General features: G+C 44.4%; 1 protein-coding gene across 1 annotated transcript; it reads left to right on the top strand.

The window, feature by feature from the left end:
• The first annotated feature begins 964 nt into the window (after positions 1-964).
• Positions 965-20,413, top strand: tiparp (TCDD-inducible poly(ADP-ribose) polymerase). The gene is made up of 7 exons (XM_085429627.1): positions 965-1,286; positions 2,310-3,353; positions 10,839-11,028; positions 11,335-11,522; positions 15,776-16,126; positions 17,477-17,734; positions 18,806-20,413. The coding sequence occupies exons 2-7, from the start codon at positions 2,335-2,337 to the stop codon at positions 18,993-18,995; spliced, it is 2,196 nt and encodes a 731-aa protein (XP_085285753.1). The 5' UTR covers positions 965-1,286; positions 2,310-2,334; the 3' UTR covers positions 18,996-20,413.
• Positions 20,414-21,269: the final 856 nt, after the last annotated feature.

Raw genomic sequence — 21,269 nt, 5'->3', positions numbered from 1 at the left:
GTATCATATCATCAGTCAAACATGGTTCTGGTAGTGTGATGGTCTGGGGCTGCCATAGTTGAAGGAACTATGAATTCTGCTCTCCAGAAAATCCTGAAAGAGAATCTCTGCTCATCGGTTCACACCTTGAAACTCAAGTACACTTGGGTTATTTAGCAGGACAATGATTCAAAACAGCAACACAGCAGTCCATCTCTGAATATTTTTTTTAAAAAGGGGAAGGGGGAGGGGGGTGAGTGGCCCATTACGATGCTTTCGCACTTACTCAAACGGGCTGTTCATGCTCAAAAACCCTCCAATGAGTCTGATCAATTCTACAAAGATGAGTGGGCCAAAAAGATGTGAAAGACTCATTGCCAGTTATCACAGTTCTTGCTGTGAAAGTTATTGCTGACACAACCAGTTATTAGGTTTATGGGGCCAGGTTAGTTTGGATACCTTTTTTTCTCTTAATAAATTTGTTTGTTGATCTAAAACATGTAAGGGTGATAAATGTGAAGAAAAGAGACAGACAAGACAGACAGAAAGACACACACTGTAAGAAAGAATGAAATCAGTGAAATCAGCAAGAGGGAGAATACTATTTCACAGCTGTGGTAATTAAAACAACCGCAAAATAAGGAGAAATAGAAATGTTTTGGTTTGTGGGTTTAGAATATAGCTCCAAAACTCACTACAGCAACCTACCAAAGCACTTTTCATATAGTATATAGTTTTTTTTTTTACCTAAACCATTAATCTACTAGTTTTACTTGGAATGGATACATCTAAATTATTTAATTATTTTTCCATCAAAGAGCTGCAATTAACTTTAACAGTATGTTAATGCTTGTTTGTTTTTAGAAACCTACTTCCGGGGTCGCTGAGGTTTCCCCACACTCTCATGCTGCGTTTCCGGCCCCGCCTCCCTTCGAGCCGAAGCCCAGCCTTCCTTTGAGGAGACCCCGCCTCTGACAGGTTACGGGGGCGGGGCCAGGTTGTGCAAAGATGGGAGAGAGGGCAGTCAGTTAGAGCGTCTCTCGCCACAGCTGTGCGTTCCTCTCTTCTGTTCTCAGTCGTCTTTTCCTATCCGGCAGAAGGATACAAAGAAAGGGAGACACCATGAAATAGAGACGTAGTATGAACGCGTCGGGGACAACAGAAGGACGAGAGCAACCGAACCGGACAACAGTCTAGCCCCGGACACGGATACTATTATCCCCGGAGCTTCTCCGATGAGTGCACTGGATTTTACCCACCAAAGAGCGTCGAGACCGGGGGGGAGTGGGGCGGACATTATCGCGCAGGTAGGGTTTTGTCGCCTCGGTGTGAGAGACCCGGGGCTCTGCGGGCTGTCCTGTGGGGAAGCTGGGCATGCTGCAGTGCTTCTCTGTGTGTTTCTCTCACACGGACAGCCCGCAGAGCCCCTGGTCTGCTGATCAAGTGTTTCTGCTTAAAGAACGACGAGAGCTGCCGTTTGTGTAGCGGAGCGCTGAAACAAGTCTCCGGGGTGTCCCGCTTGTCTTTTGTCGCTGCTCGGCATTTGCGGTGCCGTGTGTGTCTCTGTGTGTATATATGGGACTGTGTGTGTATTTGTCAGCTGTAAAGCGTACGTGCAAAGTTGCTCGAGCAGCGACGTGTGAGCGGCACGTAGACGGCAGGGGCCGCGTATCGGACTCCCGTGATCAAAATACACCGTCCCGGGAGAGGGAGGTTTTGTTACAATTGATGATTTTATCGCTCCCGTTCGGATACGCAGCTGTAATTGCAGGAATGACGTTAGCAGCACACCAAAGAAAGGCACAAGAAGGAGGAGGAGGAAAAAGCATAAGACACTGCAATTATATGTTCTCGTTTTTTTTTTATGATTAATCTGAGGCTGGAGCCCAAGTTCCCTGCTGTAGGATTAGGTAATATTTTTCCGCTTCAGTTGGCCTGTTGACTGCACTAAGCTGCTTCACTAACGAGACTCTGTATAACAGGCTGTTGCTGTAATATTCCTATAAGGACGGGTTTATAATGACCGCAGATGATGATGATGATGGTGGTGTAACATGTGCTGGGTCATTCTGGGACCAGAGCAGTTTTGGTCTGCGGAGGGAGGGGGGTGAACTGGTTTCGTTTCGGTATATAGAGGGTGAGGGTTTTCCTTTCCAGGAAAGAAAAGATGAGTTTATGATATGGGCTAATACCTCGTCCGAGCGACACAGACTATTAATCATTTCTTTATGCGCTTGCTAGGATGACTTCACCTTGGAAACTAGGCTTAAAGGATTATAGGTGTTGTCTTTGATGACTACCTCTTTCTCTTCTCTTTCTCCTTCTCCCAGGACTGACGGGCTTTCACAGAAGCTCATGGACAAAACTTTGCACATTCTCCAGAAATCCACAGATGGTGTGCCGACCGGGATCACCCTGGATGTGAGTTTGAATATGGACGAAGGGGAAGATTTCACGGAGCAACAGATTGTGGGGCTCTCGGACAAAATATCTCTGGTGAAACCTTATTTCAAGAAGAAACAAAGGAAATTGGATGCCAAATGCCTCCACCGAGCCCTGGAGGATCCTATACTGACTACTTTGCTGAGCACAGATACGCTGGTCTCCGGGGATGGGGTGTTTGTTCCCCGGAACCAGCCGGGCCGGACTCCGGGGAATTTGTGCGCAGCGGCTGTAGTGAAACAGAACTGCCTGGGCCAGGTGTGCCTCAAAGACCGGGGCACCGCTGACAATGCCACCGCTGGGGCCGGTGTGCCTGGGTTGATCACCCAGGACGTTGATGTGGAAATAGCCGATACTACTACGGAGCTGGATGAGACTGTTCGGCGAGGGGAGCAACCTAAGATCAGCGATTCTTCCCCCAACTGCTTCCAGCTGAAACCGGGCCTCAGGGAGTCTGGTAGCGCGGTGACAATAACAGCTCCCAGCAGGGATATACCTCCCATAGTTGCACCCCAGGTTCCTCCACACCAGGAGGGGGCAATCAAAAGCAACGACCTCCTAACCTCTGGGGCAACAAATCCTCCAGTCAAAGACTGCACTGGAATCTCGGACCCCCTCCTCCTGCAGCCTGACAAAGGAGTGCTATTTCAGGACAAAAGTGAAGAGGCCTCACTGGATCTGGTTTTTGAGCTGCTCACTCAGCTCCAATATCACACACACCAGTCAGACTCAGTGGACATTTGTGTGGATTTCCTCCAGGGACTGTGCGTTTATGGCAATGACTGTGCCCACCACCACACCGTCCTGCCCTACCACTGGCAGATCCGCAAGAGCAGCAGCCAGACCTGGCAGAGCATAGCAGATGACTCCCAGGAACAGCTGGAGAGACTGTACTGCAACCCTGACAATGAGCAAGTCAGGCTAAAGTATCAGTAAGTATCCCGCTGTAGTGCAACCTGTACTCTGTGTTAATCAGTAGCATGTGTGCTACAAACTCCCTGGTTAGATACAGGACCCCTGCTACAGAGGGAAGCAGCATCAAAGTATTTCTGTTTTGTTTTTGGTTTTTTTTGGTTGGATCTTTGCCATCTGTGTCTGTGGGTGATGGGACAATTCACTTTGCATTCAGTCAATTGAAAGTAGGAAGTGAAACCACAATTCATGCCCCAAGAGTATCACCCTTCAGCATTTCTCTTTATTCCTGACAATTGTTTTCATATAAATTATAATATTTCCAATATAAGTGGACAATTAAACCGTTTCAAGTTTTAACCCAAATCCTCATTCTGTATAAGCGGGGCTGAAATTGGAGAATACTGCCACCACCCCAGTCCATTTGGTGTTGAACATGCTGCTGAAAGGACTGTTTGTTAGATCGATGGGTATTTGTGACATAGCAACAATGGTGCAGTAATCTGATAGGCTGCATGCAAGTGATAGTCTAAGCCACTTCTGGTTCAGAGTGTTGGAAACTGTAGACCTGAGTTTCCTCTTTGGTTTTGCCACCGGTGACAAACTGAAAACACTGCACAGCTGTTCTGTACATGCGTGGATGATGGACTGCAGACAAGTGACTGCTCCTCCCAATGCTGACTGTTGCTTTCACAGCTTTATAATGCACATGGTCCGTGTGTCCTTCTAGTTAATGTGTCACCTGCATTTACTGTATCTCTTTATTTGAACAGCTATCACGCCCTTGTGTAGGCATGGCCCTGATATCGGTTATCTATTTCCTGCACTTCCCTTCTTCCAAACCCAGATCTGTGATTGGCCAGAAAGCCGTCAAAAGCGAGGCTTTTTCTTTTCTTTCTTTCTTTTTTTTTTTTATAGCACTCGTTGCAGAAAGCCGTGAACTTGCGTGACCCCCAGCGGCCTTGTGCGGTCAGTGACACAAACGCACTTGGCAGCTCTCTTCTTCCCTCGGTCATAAGCGTGCGTGTCACTGTGTACACTCGCACCCACACTCACACACGCACTGCTTGGCACGCAAACACACTCGCACGAATAAACTGCACAGGGAAGCAAAGTGACTCGCAGTGCTCTCACGCTCGCCTTTTAGCAGACGGAGATAAACGTCTTTTTCTCCCTCGCCCCCATTGGGGTGACACAAAGGAGCATCTACTGCTTCCTGTGAAACTGTACTGTATGCAAGTACATTCACACTGTCACACACACAAAGGGTACTTGTACACATGTTTGACCCTAAGCTTTCAATCTCTTCTGCAGTGTTTGCGAGTTAGAGGCCTCCCCTCATTTTCATGTCATTATGTGGATCTAATTACAAGTGCACTTTATGTCAGTATAGTGTAATCTTAAGGCATTAACCCTATCCACACCCCCACTCACATTTAAAGCCCTTTAAGCACCTATGTGTTTGAGGTGTGCACCAACTTTTGTGTGTGTGTGTTTGACTTGTTGACTCATGTTTTCAGCTGAAACTATGCAAAGAGCATATTGCTCCACAAACAGGATATGCACCTGGTGGTGTCAACCCAGATTCTTCAGAGGCCTTTTGAGTGTGTCTCATACAGTAAGACAGGACCATCTGGCTCACTTGACTGAAACTGCAGTGGAAACCAGAAACGACAGAAACTTTTTACCAGCACATTTTCAATGTGTATATGTGGAAATTCTGTATCATATGAATAATCCTGTAATGACTGTTTTTGTTTTTCTTTACATAAAAAAAAAAAACTTTGAGGCATTTCAGTCAGTTTTCTTTTTTAGTCTGATGCTGGTGTATCTTCTGATGACTGGAGTTTTGTTAAAAGCTAATTTATTAATATATCTTTGCCATTTTTTAAGTGAATATACCCAAGTAGCAGAGGATACATTTTTAGTTTGGCTAAAAAGGAATTCTCCAACCCTGACCCTTAAAACAGGTTTGACTGTTTGTGGATGGTTGAATGAAAACACAACGTAAAACATTTTCACATGATCCCAGATAAGTCATTTTCTTGCGTGTTTAGCTTTTTATCGGCAAGAAGTAAACAGTGGCCAGTTTCTGGGTTTTTGGTTTTTTGGGGTTTTTTTTGTTTTGTTTTGATCTTTTTATTTTTCTAAGGTGGGCCATTATAGATTTTATTTACACCACAGGTAAGGACCGTAAATAAGCTCGTCTCTGGCAGATTCGATTATGTGCACTATGGGCAAACTTTAATATCGGTCGGGGGCTCTGAAAGCGGAGCAGCCTGCCGAGTGATGACACACAAACTGGGGGAAAGTCGGTTAGCCGTGCAGCGTCGACACAAATCAGCTCATTCAGCCAACTGCTCAAAGCTTTGTGTAGCATTGGGTGTGTGTGAGAGCTCTTTTGATCGTCTTTCTTTAGAGATGCAACCCAGCTTGTCTTTTCATGCACGCAAGCAGCCACACGCACACACAGGGTGGAAGGCGTCACCGTGGTTACGGCAGCCAAATGATAACATCGTTAGCAGTATAAAGAGGAGCAGATGACTTAACAAGCTCTGCCGTCGGTATGGAGACACAGGCCCGTTCGGCCTTTGGCCGCGCGCGCGTGTGTGTGGCAGGAAAGAAAATGCACGACTGCTTTTGTATATCTCCATCTGATTATGTTTTGCATGGCCTACTACAGGGCGTGTGAGTGTGTGTTCTGTGCTGAGCTGTTCCCGTGTGTGTGTGTGTGTGTGTGTGTGTGTGTGTGTGTGTGTGATCCATAACACAGGTTAATCCCATCCATATGATAAGCAGGAATGGAAGTCCGGTTAATCCGTTTTAGTCATGAACTCAGCAGTGAGGAGGAATGTCACAGTCATCGCTTCTAAAACTTATACTGTAATAATCCTGCACCGTACAGTTGTTCATTTGTGCTGCCGTGTGTGTGTGTGTGTGAGAGAGAGTGAGGAATAGTGTTCACTTTACAAGCTGATTGTGTGACAACTGTTACTTACAACAAAATACAAACTTTTTCCTGTAATATCTGTTTAAGGAGGAACTTTAGCACTTGACATCTTGCTGTGTGTGTGTGTGTGTGTGTGTGTGTGCGCGTCAGTCATGAAGACAGGCCTTTTTTTGATTAACCATGTGATAAAAGCTTTGCTTGTCATTAACTGGCATAAAGAGTCACTGAGCGCCAAGGACAGAGCAACCTGACACCAAGGTGTGTGTGAGTGTGTCTTTGTGTTTCTATCACAGGGGATTCTGTGTTACCTAGATGTGTTTCATGAATCTCAGAAAATCAAGGATGATTGTGTCTAAGTGAGCTGTGTTTGTTTGTGAGAGTAGAGGCAGTATCAAGATAGTCAGACTGGATGTGTGTTTGTGTGGATATAATGTGTCAGACAGATCACGCCATGAATCAGAGGGGCGAGGTCTGTGTCACTCTGCCTCTCATTACTCAAGAGTCTGCCTCCATTTTTTTTTTTTTTTAAATTCCAGCTCCACCTCCTTTTATTTAATTTAATTATTTTTTGTTCATAATAATTCCACACCAGATTTAATTTTTTTGTCTTCTACATTTCCTTGACGTGCCCATTTTCTTCCCTTTTATTCCTCTGTCTCGCTCCTTTTCTTTATTCCTTACTTTTCCCTGAAGGGCCCCAAAGAGGTGGGAGAGATGTCCCAGTGCTCTCAAGCAGAATCCTTTTCCCCGTGATTTCAAACAGTTTTTCTTTCTCTGGTCTTCTCTCCTCCCTCAAGTGTTAATTAAGTGTTGATTTAAATTCCAAACTCATTTGCTTATCTTCCCCCTTTTTCATCTTTTTTTAAAGCCTCACATTCTTTATAGGCTGGGCACCTTTAATATTTTCAAAAGAGAGGCTTAAAGGACTGAGAGAGGACACCCTGAGCTATGAGCTCAATTATGTGGACAGATACACTCATACTGGAAAAATCCAGGACGTGCAGGTGACGCGAGTGTGCACTTCTTCCTGTTCTGTGTGTGCGTGTGTGTGACTTTGTTGTGTGTTCACTGCCTGTAAAGCTAAAAAACAGGAACAAATGAAGCCTATTTAAATAGATAACTGGATTGTGAATACAAGGAAATAACACTAGTACGTGACATCAAGGGTGTGTGTGTGTGTGTGTGTGTGTGTGTGTGTGTGTGTGTGTGTGTGTGTGTGTGTGTGTGTGTGTGTGTGTGAAAGAAGTGTTCGTCAGCAGATTTGCTTGACTGACTGAGTTATCTGGGCGTGACTGGATGAAGTTTTGCGTGTACGTACATGAATCTGTCCAAAGAATGTGTGTGTGTGTACGTACATAGACGAGTGTTCCTCCAGTGTGTGATGTTCACAATAGCATGACTGATGTTGGAATGTGGGTCCTTTGGTGTGTAGTCATGAGAAAGTTTGAAGGTGTGTGTGCTATAGGCATATTCCTTAGGAGCCGCTGTCCTTTTTCCATCGCCTTGCCTGCTTGTAGTGTTGGGAGCTGCTCGGTACAAGTTCCTTTCCTTTTGGGTGCACCTTGGGAGAAAAGTGGGAGAAGCCCCGCATTTCCAGCATGGTCTTTGACTCTGCTAGAGTGGGCGTGCTTTGGGTCACTATCCAACTCTTGATTGGCCATCTTACCAAATCTCAGTTCACTTAATTTAACTGCTGGAATTTTATTTTTAAAATGGGGCAAACTAGATGGGGAGGAAGGGGCTATATGAAAGGAATTGGAAATAATCAACTCCGGAGACTCCAGTATTTGTCTGAATGTGCAGCGGGGAGGGAGAGAGTAGGATGTGTGAGAGGTAGATACAGAGGCTACATCCTTTTTTAAAATTTCCAATCACTGTTTTATGTTGAAATGATAAGGTTGAAAAAGCAAGGCTGAGGTGGTTTGTGGAGATGGTGGAAATACTGGTCGGAGGAGGAAAATAAGACCTCACAGGAGGTTCATGGATGTAGTGAAGTAGGACACATGGTTGGAAGGGGTAGAGTGAGATGGAGGCAGAACTGGGTCAGAGGCTTTTCAAACAGTCTTTTTAGAGGTCCTACTAGACCAGAGTAGAGCAGACCTGAGGCGTAAATATAACAAGCATGCTTTTAAATGAAAACATATCGGTAACGACACTGTGGTAATGAGTGAGGTAGGATGGAAAGCTCAAGTTCATTTTCTCATAACACTTGTGCATGGTTTGTTAGTCAGCCACACACACACACACACACACGTGTCATCATTACATACCGTCACAGGCGAAAAACATTCTGTTCCGATACCATGAAAACATGTCACAGGAGAGCGCACAGGTGCAGGACAGAGTGAAACTAAAGATCAGCATCAGTGAAAATCAGATTTATTTATTTTTGTATCATCACTCCCTTGCACCTTTTTTCATTGTTGTTCTGTTTTTCTCTTCCATTTCTGCCTTTCATTTTCACATTAATACAGCTATTCATTTTTTTTGTTTTGTTTTTTTCCCATTTTAAACTGAAATGCGTCTGCGTTAGTTGAGAAGAATTCAGAAAGTCGCAGGGATTATCTGCACCTTCTCTCTGTGTGTTTCTGGTAATCAGGTGATCTGATTATCAGTGACTCACTCTTCAGTTACTGTTTTGTTTTTGCACGTGCTCTCTAAATGAACTCTCATTTCACTTCCTATTCCAGAGATGTGTTCGCGGTATGACTTTGCAGAAATACAGATGTAAATTTAGGGTATGTAACTACCATTTGAGTCAGTGTTTATGCGAGTTTTCAAAAAACGAGACGGGACCTCTCATTATCACCTTCCTGTGAGACACTGGTGTGTTTGCCAGTAACCCCAGCAGCCAGTACCTGCACTTAGTGGATGAAACTGAAGACTTGTTTTCTCTTCGGCCATTATAATACGAGGTTTCACCGCTTCAGGCTGTTGAACTTATAAGGAGGTTTCAGCGCTACTGCTGCTGCTGCTGCTCCACTTCTCTGTTTTTCAGTGGGAAACCTCTAAACTGTGTAGTGTACTTTTTTTAAAGTAACACACACACAGTCTAACATTTTCACGTTACATTCACTTAGCTTCTCACTAATATCAATGAGACCATTAACATCATCATGCAATGTGCCCGCTTCTATGGCTGTAGTGTCATGTGCATGTTTAGTGTGTTAAATATTTGTATAGATCGTGTATATGTGTGTCCTTGCCATAGCACGCCAGTGTGTTTGGCCACATTTATGTAAGTGGTATGTCTGACCCAGAAAGGATTTGCCGGAGGCTCGAGGGAGGACTAATGCAGCGCGACTGATGCACATGCACACACTCAGACATGCACGCAACAGTGTTTTTGACCCGCGTGTGTTGGGACAGAGAGGGGTTAAGGCGAGGTTGTATGGGCGTGAAAAGATTATGTGTTTCCCCTATTTATTTTTTTGGCAGATGGTAACTCTACTGTACTATGCTGAAGTGCATTCGCTGACCACCTACAGCTACTAGATCATTATTCTGTAGGTTAACCTGATTGTTTGCTACTCGAAATAGCAAGGCTTTAGAGCAGGGGCTGGAGTATTATCATTATTATCATCATGTCTAGATTATTGTAATTCATTGTTCACTTGTCAAAGCAAAAACTCCCCGAATCGTCTGCAGCTGCACTAACTCCCCACTGAATGCAGAATTCATTTTAAGACTGTGGTTCTGACTTTTAGAGCTGTAGATGGACAAGCACCAGCTTACATCAGTGAACTTTTACATTCTTATGTCCCCAGCAGGTCCCTGAGGTCATGTGATCAGGGCCTGCTGGCTGCTTATCATATGAGGCTGAAAAGGACACAGCTTTTTCAACATTGGCTCTCAGACTCTGTAGCTCTCTCCCTCTGAGAGAGCTACAGAGTCTGAGAGCCTTAGATCTGTGGACTCGGTGATCTCTTTAAAAAACACACACACACAGAACAAAACAACTAAAAACTCACATTTTTTAATTTGTTTGGTTAACTTTTTTTTTTTTTAATGTTCTGGTATTTTCTTTGTTGATGTTTACTGATGTTTTGATTTGGAAGGGCTAACCTATCTTTTTATATAATATAAAATTTGCTAGGCAGCTATTTGGTTACTTACTGTAAAGATTTGAGAGCAATGTCAGCCATCGTTGTACATAATGAGAGAGCTGTTCCCATGAGCTGGTTCCATGGGGAAGTCAAAGTAAAGTTAATCCTAGTAACTTGCTCAAGGGCACTTTGAAGCACAGTTGTCATGTATGGCTTTCTGTTTTTCATTTGTAAGTCATTTACTTTAAATTTACACCCTATGCAGCTCAGTATAAGTGACTAAGTAGAGGTTTGATCATCCTGCTCCAGGGCTCACGGATTAAGTTAACGTTCCATCAACAGCTTCGTGCTTTGTAGCACAGCTTCTAATGGAAATATAAACTGTGACTATTTAACAACAAGGTCATCACTCCACAGCCCTGCGTGCTAGCCGTCCGGGTTAATGTGCATTGCTGACTGCAGCGCTTAGCTACGTAGTTATTCTAATGACTTCAAACCTTGTGTTGCAGGGGTCGAGTGTTTGCCCTAGACTTTGGGACGATGCGAGTGTGCGACCTCGAGTTTGACTGCGTCCGACGACTGAGCACCCCCCCCAGCCCTCTACCCCTGCCTGCGATGAACCCAAACCCCACCCCCAGCTGTCACACAGTGTGGAAGTACTACTGCAGAGACAATTTTGGCTGGAGGGAATACTCCGAGGTGAGCCATTCGGTGCATTTATTTGTGTGTGTTCGGGTGCATTCAGGCTCTGCGAACAAGATGCCAGACACATTAGCTTCGCCCACATTAATCAATTGTCCAGTGATGGGGTGGATTTAGAAAAACAGCTCTCATGTACACAAACTACTTGCTTTTGTAACACAGCTTTTTATCCATGTGTGACCTTTTATTTATCGTCTTTGCAATGGCCACATTTGATTTACAGGTAAAATGGAAAAATGCAGAAGTTACCTGCAGAAAATGGTAAACAAATGTGTTTTCCCTCCCTTTCCTTCTGCTCCACAGCCTGTGGTTAAGCTCATAGAGGAGGCGAGTTCGAGAGGTCTTAAGGAGGTGAGGTTCATTACGCTCCAGAACCAGTATATCCTCAACATCAGGGAGGGCTTCCAGCAGAACGCAGTCTTCGGGTTCCGACGTCAGATCAAGAAGCGGCCCATGTTCATGTCCTCCGTGATTCTCACACCACACCTACAGTAAGTAAACATGGCTGATATTAGATCTTTGCTTTTGTGGTTAGGAGGTGAGCACTAATAGAGCTAAAGCTGGATCCAGAGGTTGAGGTTTTGGCCATGGTGAAGACATGGCTCGAGTAGATAAACAACAACACAGCTGAGATGTCTCCACAGTGACTTAGTGGATTTGCTCTCAGAGCATCGCTTGCAGTAATGTAAGCAGAGACTCGTTTTTGTGAACGTGTTACTGTATTCATAGGAACTGTATTGTACTCTGCGCGGGCATTAGGCTTAGTTTAGATTGGGCGGAGTGATACACCCAGTATGGTGGCTGTTCTGAACTACCTAATGTGACGGTTGTTGTGATGCAGACTTTAAATAAAGGACTGCATCTGAGGCCAAAGCTGTTAATCACATAATGACTATTGCCAAGATACACCCAGCCTTATAGTAAGTAATGCCAGAAAACGACTTTTTCCAGAGCTTAGTATTGGTACTAATTAACAGTAGCAGTTCTCGTTTGAAAGGTAGCAGTCATTAACTAGATTAATAGCCTTGCTTTTCTGTTTTTCCCTGCTGGCTTGCCTTTGTACTTTCCAGCAGAGCTGTCTAAATCGTTTAGCACTTAGATCAGAGAACATTTAGTATTTTTGCACATGAAGCAACACTGATTTCTAGAACAAAGTTCTGCATTCAACACAAAAAAAGTCCCTGGCAACATGTGCAAAGTCACTCGCACACAAAGTTGATTCTTGAGTATCTGACACGCCATCTTCTTGTGGCTCTCTGTGTTCTCTGAGCATCCTGAATTTGTAGTTTGGAGACGCTGCAGGCACACAGAGGTCGGTACATGATGTTAATGTCACAGTCAGCGTTGAATACTGAACACTGTATTCACATTTTATCTTTTCTGCTGCACACTGGCAGCCTGAGCTAAACTCAAACCCCATCTTTACCACGGCACAGATTTTTGGCACGTCAAACAGAGTCACTGGGACACGGGGAGATGTCCTGTGCAGAGCGAAGCAGATGGACGGGAAAATGAGATAAAGGAGGCAAACGAGAACAGACGAGTCAAGTCGAGAGACGGGGCAGAGGCAGAAATCAAGGAAAGGGTGAAAAGAAGCAAAACATTAGCGCTCCAGATCTAGCGAACCTTTTCTAATGCGTTTCTTTCCCCTCTTTTCTTTTTAAAAAAAAAATAAATTCTTTCTTTAGCTCAGTCAACTTCCTGTCCTTATAGCAGTGAAGTGATCTGGCTTGCAGCACTCGGGTCTTATTTTTGAAACAAGTAATACCAGATTGGAAACAAGTGGAGTCATTTCACCCCATTTGCAGAATCTTTCACTTCCTTTGCCGAGCAGGCTGCTGTAGCGGTGTCCTGCCAGTTTCCCACACAGAGCGAACGCTAGAACGAGCTGTTCCTACCGGGGCCCTGACAGGCAGGGGAAGACAAAATGGAGAGCAGGAGATGGAGGGAGAAAAGGAGAGAAGGAAAAGAGAGAGAGAGGGAGAAGGAGGGAGACGCAGAGCACAGCTGAGGAAGTGAATGAGGTCTAAATGGTTTCCAGACTGGGTGCACAGCAGAGTGGAGTTGGTGAGTGAAGGAGTGTGAAATGTTCCTGTGGGGAGCTGGAATTTGGATTGAGTGACTTGTTATGGGACGTTGTCATCCATTTGGTGTGTGTGTGAGCTTCAGTTAATTACTTTATCTGATCACAGTCACACAATGGGCACCAAAAAAGAAAAAAAAAAAGCTTCTAGCCAGGCGATCCAATAAAATGGGAATTTTATTTGTGCAAAGGAATGGCTGTCAGTCCGTCCGGTGTCCTTTCGAGTGACCTGAAACAGTTTGTTGGCGTGTGTGTGTGTCTGTGTGTGTGTCTATCAGGAACAATCTGTGCTTGGGCTTGGAGGTTGAGGTCATTAGCTTGATTGGCACTCTCCCCCCTCACTCCCCTCCCCACCGCTCTCCCCCCGCCTTCCTTCTGTCATCTCTTTCTGCTCTGCCGGTGTTATTTTCAGCCATCTCCTCCCCTCTCTCCCCCCCTTGTTATCTGCCCCTAATCTTCCTCCTTTTCTTTTTTTCCTCACTCTTTTCTCTCCCCCAAGTCCATCATTCTCGTGTTATCTGTCCCTTTTCATTTCACACTTGTTTTCTGCAGCAGGCTGTCTGTGATCTCTTCAAAGCACACAGGGAATAGAGACATCGATTTCAGGGAGGAGGGGGGAGAGATCGAGACCGGACAGACAAGATAAGCGAGAGAGAGAGAGAGAAAGGAGATGAGAAAAACTGTCGCACCGACTTAGAGTCACTCTGATCACAGTCTCCTGACAACGCGCGCACACACACACACACTCACTTTCTTATGGCTGATAGCACTAACAGCATTTACACTTGGAGGGCGATAACTTGACAGCCAAACTACTGTTACCGACTCAAATGCCAGACGTAATAGTTTTCTTTTTTTGTCACTTTTTGACAGCTCCACAATGGGCATTTTATTTCCCCCCCCTCGTGTCTTGTTCTCGCTCCTGTCTCTGCTTCACTTCGCCTCCCTGTTGTCTTGTTTGGTGTCTGGGTTTCATTTTCGCGCAGTCCTGTTGTTTTGTTTGGTCGGTGATGGCTGACGGCTGCTGAGGAGCTGCTCCGCTCCCCTGTGCGGTGATGTCATTGTTGACAGTCAGTGGCAGATGATTTTTAGAGAGCGCGCTCGTGGAAATGCTAGTCCACTGCGGCAGGCAGGCGGGCAGTTTTGTTTCACTCTTGGGGATTTTTGGGTGTGTGTATGGGGGGAGGGGGGGGGGGGTATTGATTGTAGGCATATGGGAGCACAGCTATAGGAAGGTGGAGAGATGGGGAGTGTGCTGGGGTGCCATTAGGTGATGGTTTGGTTGCTGTAAATTCCTCCAAAGCTGCTCTCACTGACCTTCAGCAGGCATGGATAAAGGCAGATGAAAAGAGATGAGGTTTCAATAAAGGGCAGCAGCTATCATCCCTCTGTGAAGCACACTTGATCAGAGTAATCGGCGCTTCTGATCCAGTCACAGTTGTCCGGTCTTTCTGAGCATCGTGTGGAGGCCTTTTCATAATGCGGATTCTCAACTATGAGCAGTTTATTGATATTTTTTGTTGTCTTTTTTTTTTTGTAAACAGACCATACTTCAAAACAATTGAAGTTGGTGAGAGCCCCTCCTGTGTCACACATTCCTCAGTGGCTTAGGGGCTAAGTTACCTCTCACTCTGTCCCTTGTATGTTGAAGGTCGAGGGTTCAAGTACAGTGTGGGGTGTTTTTCAGGGTGACACTTTTTTTGTCTATATTATGTAATCCTCATCAACACACTTTTCAGAAATCATTTTTATATTTTATTTTTTTTAACTGTAAATATTTTCCCACGCACAAAATAATTGTGTACTGCGGAGGGACAGCTTTACTACAGCAAGGTAAATGTCCCTGAACAGTGAGGGTGACTACACTTTGAATACAAAACCAGTATGGCAGAAATTATTATGATCACTCAGAGTAATCCCATTATGTACCAGGTAGCTGCTATCTCAGGTACAGTACACTTGTGTTTATGAGCCATCTCTCTTCAACTCTGTTAGCCAACCCCTTTATCTCTGGCTTTTTAGCTGCACTGAAGTCAAGCTACAGATTGAGTCCACTCATAGCAACAATCCCACCACAGTTTCTCCAGAAATTGCGTAGTCTAGTTATTTATAAGATTGCATGCGAGTAAGATCATCTCACTGCCCTCTAATTAGACGTAACTTACATAATACTTCCTAGTACCATTTTTAATGACTTTATATTGCATGTAAAATGAAATGAATCATACTTTATTCAAGGTGACAGAATTAGCACACAGCTACAGCTGCTTTCTTATATGTGATTGGTCGGTAGTACTCAGGCTACAAACCGAAAACGTCCCTTTGCCTGCAGATCTGAGTATAGAAATTCGAGCTGCACTGAATATTTTTCATGTAAACCTCATCACAACTTCCCAGAACCAAAACTGATGTGTATAAATGTTTGTTTTGTCTGATCAAGCAACTTGCAAATTCATAAAATGTCTTTTATCCCATTCAGTTTGATAATCAAACAGCCTATTGTCAGTAGCTTGGTTTGTCCTGAATATAAATATATTTGTCTATATAATGTGCAGTATATGCCCTAAATATGCTATTAACATAGGAAATAAGTAACCATTAATGATATTTCTTACACTACTGTCAGAAATCTAACGCTTCATTTTCTTTCTTTCGTTTTAGGACTTTGAGCGGCCTCTCTCTATCTCCTCTCAGCTGTTCGTCGTCCTCTTCCTCATCCTGCTCATCATCCTCTTCCTCCTCCTCATTATCATCATCCTCCTCCTCTTTGTCCATGGACCTTCCTGCGTCATATCCCCTCTCGCCAACTACCACCAACCCACCCAGCCTTTTTCCTGAAACGTGGTTGCCAATGACCATGAGCCAGGACTTCCTTCAGGTGCCGGTTTCCCGCGAAGACCGCAGCTACAGGACGGTGTACAGCCTGTTCCACAAGACGGTTTCGGAGACCAAGTTCAGGATCATCAAGATCCTACGTGTGCAGAACCCCTTCCTATGGGAGAAGTATAAGAGGTGAGAGGAGAAGCAGATTATTATAGAGATGTCTTTTAATCATGTATAATTCCTACAAACTTTAACCATGACACCAGGAAACTTTTCTGTCAGTAAGTGTGCTGGCAGGGTTGCATGTATTAATTTCTTTTGCATGTAGCTTCTTTTTTTTCATGCTTTGTGGGAAAGCTGTGGCATTCGAATTTGATGCATGTGTGGTTGTGTTGTCAAGCACAGCTCTGCTGAAATAATCAACATCTACGATGTCATGAGAAAGGCACGAGTTTCAAAACTTGTTTTGACAGTCGAGAGATTTGACCTCACTTGAGGACGTAAAATAAGTATTGATGTTAACAGCAACGATCTGTGTTTTATATAATGAACCCATAGTGTTGCTGAAGTTGCACCAGAGTACGGTGGTAGTTTCACAGACTTTGCTGTTGCGGTGCAGACTGGGTGTTAATCCTTTTTATTCAGATATCTGTTATTGAAGTCTAAAACGTTTAAGACTGAAACGATAATCAAAAAAAGGTTTAATGTAAAAAAATGTAAAGAGTGGGGAGGTAAGAAAGAAAGAAAGAAAATAGGCCAAATGGGAGCAGCTGTGTGGGACTTCGTGAGAACGAGTCAGCAGTGGTGTGTGAAAACAGCAGATGGAGAGATGTTTGGTGATGATGATGTTCCTGTCTTCAACACACAGGGCTAACCGCTGTGATTAGTGCAGGGCAAGGCCTATCAGCTGTGACAGTTATACTCTCCCACACGGGTACCACACGGTTTCAAAATGACTGAAGGTGTGTGTTTCTGTGCGTGCGTGTCACTGAATTTGAAAGTGTTGCCCCCCCCCTCTGAATGTCGGTAGAGTTCCTCTTCCCACACTCTGGTTATGACAGGAAACCCATAACTGCTTGTTTGCTTGTCTGTTTGTCCGTGTGTGTGTATTTGCACGCAAATGACTTGTGAAATGTTCATGTGAAAAGAAAGCGTTTATCACCTCTTTTCTAAATTTGGAAATTAAGTGTGTGTGTGTGTGTGTGTGTGTGTGTGTGTGTGTGTGTGTGTGTGTGTGTGTGTGTGTGTGTGTGTGTGTGTGTGTCACTAACAAGCTGAGAGATCATGGGAGGTCATGCCAGGGTCACAGCCTTTCTGGCCTGAAACACTTTCAAAATGAGCAGCGCGTTACAGTGTCACTGTACCGATCGTTGCGCAAGAACCAGATTCAGGGCTGCGTTTTTCCACAGTTTCAGTGTACGCAAGGTTGTGGTCACAGTTAGTGTTAAGTCGTATTTTCTCATCAATACAGTCTGTGTGTTATTTTCTGAAATGAATGAATCGCTGACAAATCCCCTTTCGCCTCCTCTGCTCCAACAGGAAGAAGGAGTACATGTCGCGGCGCATGTCGGAGAGGGACCGGCAGCTGAGCGAGCGTCACCTCTTCCACGGCACCTCGGCCGACGTGGTGGAGGGCATCTGCAAGCACAACTTCGACCCCCGAGTCTGTGGCAAACACGCCACCATGTTCGGACAGGGATCCTACTTTGCCCGTAAAGCTGTCTACTCGCACAACTTCTCCAAACGCTCGCCGAAAGGAGTCCACTGCATGTTCCTGGCCAAAGTCCTCACTGGAAGGTAGGTGTGTGCGTGCATGCTTGTGTGGACACTGATAAGGAAACATCTCCAGTTATGGGTGGAGTTTTATTTATCTGGAGGGGGAAAAATAACATGTCATTTGGGTTAAATTGCTGGGAATATATTGGCTTAATCGTGTGATTTGTGTGCCTCTAAAGCAATGGCCCCCACTTATACCACTCACAGTGCTTTGCTTTGTTTAATTGTTCCCCGTTTACATCTTAGCTAGATGTAAATCTGCTTTGGTTTAGAGGAGGTCGGAAAGAACATAGTTTGGTAAATGCTAAATCAAGGCCTTATGTGTCCTGGGTTTATCGCTGGCTTGCGCGGTTTAGCGTCCCTAATGAACCGTTTGCAGTGTTTGACAAGTATGTTCCCTCCAGTGCACGGCTCTGCATAAACAACTTTTCCTTTTTGACCCCCGTCTCTCGCAAACGCTCGAGTACTTCTACATTTCGATTTACAGAACACATCGGCATCAATCTGGATCGTGAGAAACCGGAGGTTCTTTTCCATAAACCATCTTTCATGTCATACTATCGTCATGCTACACAAATTCCTTTTAAAATGCAAGTCAAATGTAGAGCCACACATGTAAAACAGCTGATTTGGCTGTGCCCATCATACGTTGCCGGCTTTGTTTTGCTGCAGCAGAGTGTGTGGTGCACCCAGGGGATTGTGTGGCGGTTTAGGAACAACACTCTGTCTGTAAACCTGGGTCCAATCTGTTCCACGGCATAAGCGTCAGACCCGAACAGCAACACAGACTCCACGTCTCTACCCGCTGCCTTTGTCTTATTTATGATCCCCGAATAAGCAGCACAGAGACTGATGGATGACGGGTCTTTGGGGATTGACATGAATATTTAAGCGAGGAAAAACAACCCGCCTACAGTGCACAGTTTCATTTCATACAGTCGCTACATGCTGTATTATATGAAGTGTGGCGAAAGATACGGCAGTCTTGTAATCTTGAAATTTAGATTTCTGTGTGGTAAATTATTATCTTGTATCTCCAGAGTCCCAGCTCCTTAACTGAGCTTTTCTGTTTTCCTCTTTGTTTTCACACAGGTATACTGTAGGAAATCCCTCTATGCGACGGCCTCCACCTATCAACCCTCGTGACGCCTCTAGCGACCTCTATGACTCCTGCGTGGACAACTGGATGGACCCCCAGATCTTTGTCATCTTCAATGATGACCAGAGCTACCCTTACTTCATCATTCACTATGAGGAGGTGCCCAGTACAGTCGCTGTCTGAGCCAAGATTGCAACGCGGTGTCTGTATTTGCAAACACTTAATGTGCAGAGTCTGTTCAGGTTGTAGATGAGTGGATCTACTCATCTACAGCCACTTTAAAATAACAATTAAGACGAATTAAAAAGAAAGTATATGTCCACTTTGGTTTAACAGACTCTATTGTAATCGGTTTGTTACACTAAATTTAATCCAACTGAAGGTGAAACCAGTCGAAACAGACTAAAAAATGTTTGCAAATACTCGGTGTTCCCGGTCTGTAGTCAGCTGGATCCACCTAGCCTGGACTGCATCAAGGAATAACAGACCGGATTCATCTGGACGAAACTGGACTAGCAAAGGACACACCTGTTTTAATCTACTGTTCAGAGGTGGATGACAACTGAAAACAGCTGCAACAGACTTGAGTGGACTCGTATAGCACACTTTGTCTGCTGTGGACAAGTGATTATCGTCACTTTGGAAAAAGACGAAATGTACTTATTTGGAGCAGATGCAGGTAAAACCCAATCTAGCCCGCACCCCCACACTTAGCCTAGCCTGGCTGCCCCTCCTTGAGCCTGCTTCTGATGGAGGTCCCTTCCTGTTAAAAGGGAGTTCTTCCACCCCGCTGTTGCCAAGTGCTTGCTGACGAGAGCCTGTTGGGTTTCTCTCTGTAATACTGTGGGGTCCTTACCTTACATTATAAAGCGCCTTTGGGATGACTGTTGTTCTGAACCTGCGCTTATATAAATAAATAAATTTAATTGGGTAATTTTGACTTGTACATGATCGTGGTTCCCACTGGACAAACGCTGTAGTAGACAGTTGGCGTCCTCTCAGTACTGTGAATGACCACCTGGCCACATTATTATTTTGAGGAAGCTGCAACAGACCAATCAGAGGCTTCCACAGAGAAGCTGTTGGAAACCCTGACCCTCCTGTTAAAGTGTTTACCCAGCCTCCGGCCCATTTTCAAGTATATGTGCTGCGTGTATGAATCTTTTAAGTTTAACAGACATTTATTTTGTGGCCTCTTCTTACCAGAGGTGGATGTGAGTTTCAGAGGGACTTTCCACATACTGTTAACCTCATGGCAGAGGATTCACGTGAAGCTAGTGCTGCTCCCGGATGCCGTTTTAGCTGTTGTGCCCACCGCTTAGGCTCCTTTGAGGGGCTGAGGCGTGTACGTCATGCTGAGACATAATGCTGCTGCAACGGCGGCAGCGCTGTAGCGTTCTGTCAACAAACCCCCTTGAAACTCATCTCTCTCGGATTGCTCTGTCGCTCAGAGACGGTAGAATTTCTTTTTGTTTTTGAGACAAGGTGTACAGGCGTTCTTTGTTTATATTTGAACTGTGTGCCTTTTGTTCATAAAAATGTTTATTTATGTTAGTTTAATGTAACATTGGTTAAATAAAAGAATCTAAAAGAGAAAATGACTGACTGGTCAACCTGTGCTTTATTCAAATCGCATCATTCATTAGTAACTTGTGCTAATGGTGTTTTTATTGGATATTTCTGTATATCAGTTTTAACAAGCGCTCCAACACCCCTGACAGAAATGTAGCCCCAAACCATGACAGAGCCTCCACCGTGTTTTACAGATGGCTCTATCGCTGTCCTGACCTCCGCCCTACATATTGAGGATAAAACCCCAAAGTTTCACATTTAAAGGCATCATTGCATCACATCTTTTGCTACTGATTTTCAGTCCAGTCCAGTTCCAGTTTTTCATAGATTCAACTAAAGAAATGGGGGAGAAATGATGTTTGTGTGACAGCTGCTAGTAACAAAGTGTCTCAAGATATCATTTAAAACTGGTTCTTTGCGAAGTTACACCTAACTCAACATTCTTCTAAAAATGTCTAAACTGCTCTTCTGGGAGCGATGGGAACGTCGCTCGATCAGTTCAGCTCAGAAGACGACTGCTGACACTTTCACCAAACTCAGATCTATTCTAAAGTCTAAAGAAAAGAAAATAAGATACAAAGACAGTCAAGTGCAGTTGCTGGATTTACTATAAATACACTAAAATCCAGTAAACAAAGTGTGGCTCATTAATAGTGCGCTGTATCTTAAGTCAGAATGCATTGCTTTATATCCACGATGCTTCAGCTTCTTTTCAGTTCAGTGAAGTCAACAATAATCCTTCTAACTGCCACGGAGAAACACTGGCTTGATGTATTGAGACAAAAGCATTTGTTTTATCTTCTAAAGATACAACATGGCCTGTGCAGCTTTTATTCTGTTATATTTATACAGTTGTACGCTGGTGGATGCGCTTTTAAACATGGC

This window comes from Copadichromis virginalis, linkage group LG14 (assembly GCF_057382275.1).
Source record: "Copadichromis virginalis isolate Kocher_CV1m ecotype Utaka linkage group LG14, C_Virginalis_male_GT1.1, whole genome shotgun sequence".
Taxonomy (NCBI): domain Eukaryota; kingdom Metazoa; phylum Chordata; class Actinopteri; order Cichliformes; family Cichlidae; genus Copadichromis; species Copadichromis virginalis.
Note: the sequence above shows the minus strand (reverse complement) of the source record. Positions and strands in the feature narration are given on the sequence as shown.